The sequence below is a fragment of the Parus major genome, chromosome 1A (genome assembly GCF_001522545.3).
Source record: "Parus major isolate Abel chromosome 1A, Parus_major1.1, whole genome shotgun sequence".
NCBI lineage: Eukaryota > Metazoa > Chordata > Aves > Passeriformes > Paridae > Parus > Parus major.
Window position 1 is genome coordinate 21,678,184 of NC_031773.1, and position 1,697 is coordinate 21,679,880.

A 1,697-nucleotide genomic window follows, 5' to 3' on the forward strand; every position below is an offset into this window, starting at 1 on the left:
GAGGCGGAGGGGGCGGGACTCACGTACTCTGCACCTGCAGGTCCATCTCGCGCATCTCGGTGAACCTGTCGCGCAGATCCATGGGAAGCTGCTCGATCACTGCGGGGACACGGGGGAGCGGGAGAGAGGGGGGAGGGAGGGAGCCAGTCAGTCAGTCACTCGCTGCCGTGGGGGAGGGGGGGCGCCGCCTCCTCGCCGCGGCTTCCCCCGGCTCCCCCGCACCGGCCGTGCCCGGCCGCCCGGCGCCCCCGCCGCGCACACACTCACTCTCCAGATAGTCCTCCAGGTACAGCATGGCGGCGGCCGGGCCCGCGCCCAGGGGCTGCTCGAGAGCGGGCGCTCGTCCCTTCCAATATGGCGCCGCCGCCAACAACACCAGCGCCTCGACTCAGCGAAAACAACATTGGCGGCGGACGGCGCTCGCCCCGGCCGCGCAGCGATTGGCTGCTCGCGCCGTGACGCACACGGCGGCCCGCGCTCTGCCGCGCGGCCTCACGGGAAGCGTAGTCCGTGCTGGGCGAGGCGCTGGGAGACTGCGCGTCCCGCCAGGCATTGTCCTGCCGGCTCCTCCGCGGTCCGGGGCCCTGCCTGCGAGCCTCGGAGCCATCCTGCCTTCGTGGGTGGGAGCACTCCCGCCCCACGGGGGCCGCGGGACTCTTCTCCGGGAGCAGCTTTCGGCCCTCCGGAGCCTCCCCGGTGCGACCGCAGCGCCGCAAGTCAGGCAAAGGAAAGGGAAAACTTGCGGCTTCTCGAGCAGTGTCGAGGCTTTTGTTTGTCCGTTGTTGTTTTAAATGCTCGCAGCCGGCAATAGTTCATTAAAAGCGTAAGAAATGATATAACTAATGAAACCGATTCGGTCCGTGATCTCTCATAGCACAAGGTGAAAAAGCTTCTCCGTTCTGCACAAGTCACGGGCACCGAGAGCCTTAGGAGAGGAAAAATGTATGTGGGCTTCAGAATTACTGTTCAGAGTGCAAGACCAAAATTGGCTGACAGCGTTGATTGCCATCCAGTTGCAATATTCCTTGCAGTAATTCACTTTTATGTGTTTCGGGCTGGGGGTTTTCACACGTTCATTCCCCCAAACAGTCTTTTTCATCACTCTTTTGCTGCTGTTATTTACTACTTTAAGCATGGACTGATGCATTCATACAAATGTGGTTTTTTTGCCTAGGGAAAGAAACCTTTGGGGCTTGCGTGATGTCAAGTGAAAGTAAATGAATGTAAGAATTGTGGTAGCAGATCAGGTTTGCTCTCCATTGTGCTTTTTGTTTCTATGTCTTTATCTGTGCCAGATGTAGACAAGCAAAAAGGAAATATATACTTGGCTTAAGCCAAGTATGAGTAAAACTTGGCTGTTTTTGACAGTAAAACTGTTTTTCACAGTCAAGACCAATGAAAAGTGGTACTTTTCCCATGTCTGAAGTTCAGATATTGTGAGTAGTTAAAGGTGACTGAATTTTGGGAAGTGAAGCATACATTTTGTATATAGCCTTTATGAAGACTGATGTAGTAACGTGTTGGATACACACAGTATAGCAAGCAAGTTGAAGGGTATTAATTCCTTTGTCATTAAAGATGGAGGAAAATGAAAAAGGTGTAACAATAAACTCTTGATAACTTTTCAGCTTGGTGGAGAAAGTGCTGCATGAATATCGTGTCATACTCACTCCATCATCAGCCACGTAGTTTACACT

The 1,697-nt window shown here is 54.2% G+C and overlaps 1 protein-coding gene across 4 annotated transcripts in view; it reads right to left on the reverse strand.

The window, feature by feature from the left end:
* ING3 (inhibitor of growth family member 3) overlaps positions 1-428 on the reverse strand; it is a 16,911-nt gene extending 16,483 nt beyond the window's left edge. For 2 of the 4 annotated variants that reach the window (XM_015628745.2, XM_015628744.2), the window contains exon 1: positions 28-99. Coding sequence is in view for 2 of the 4 variants with exons in the window: in XM_033514497.1 (XP_033370388.1) it covers positions 28-99; positions 268-295 (100 nt within the window). In the remaining 2 variants the exon portion in view is untranslated. Of the gene's footprint in view, positions 1-27; positions 100-267 lie in introns of those variants that run through there. The other 2 variants (XM_033514497.1, XM_015628742.3) reach the window with 2 other exon arrangements.
* Positions 429-1,697: the final 1,269 nt, after the last annotated feature.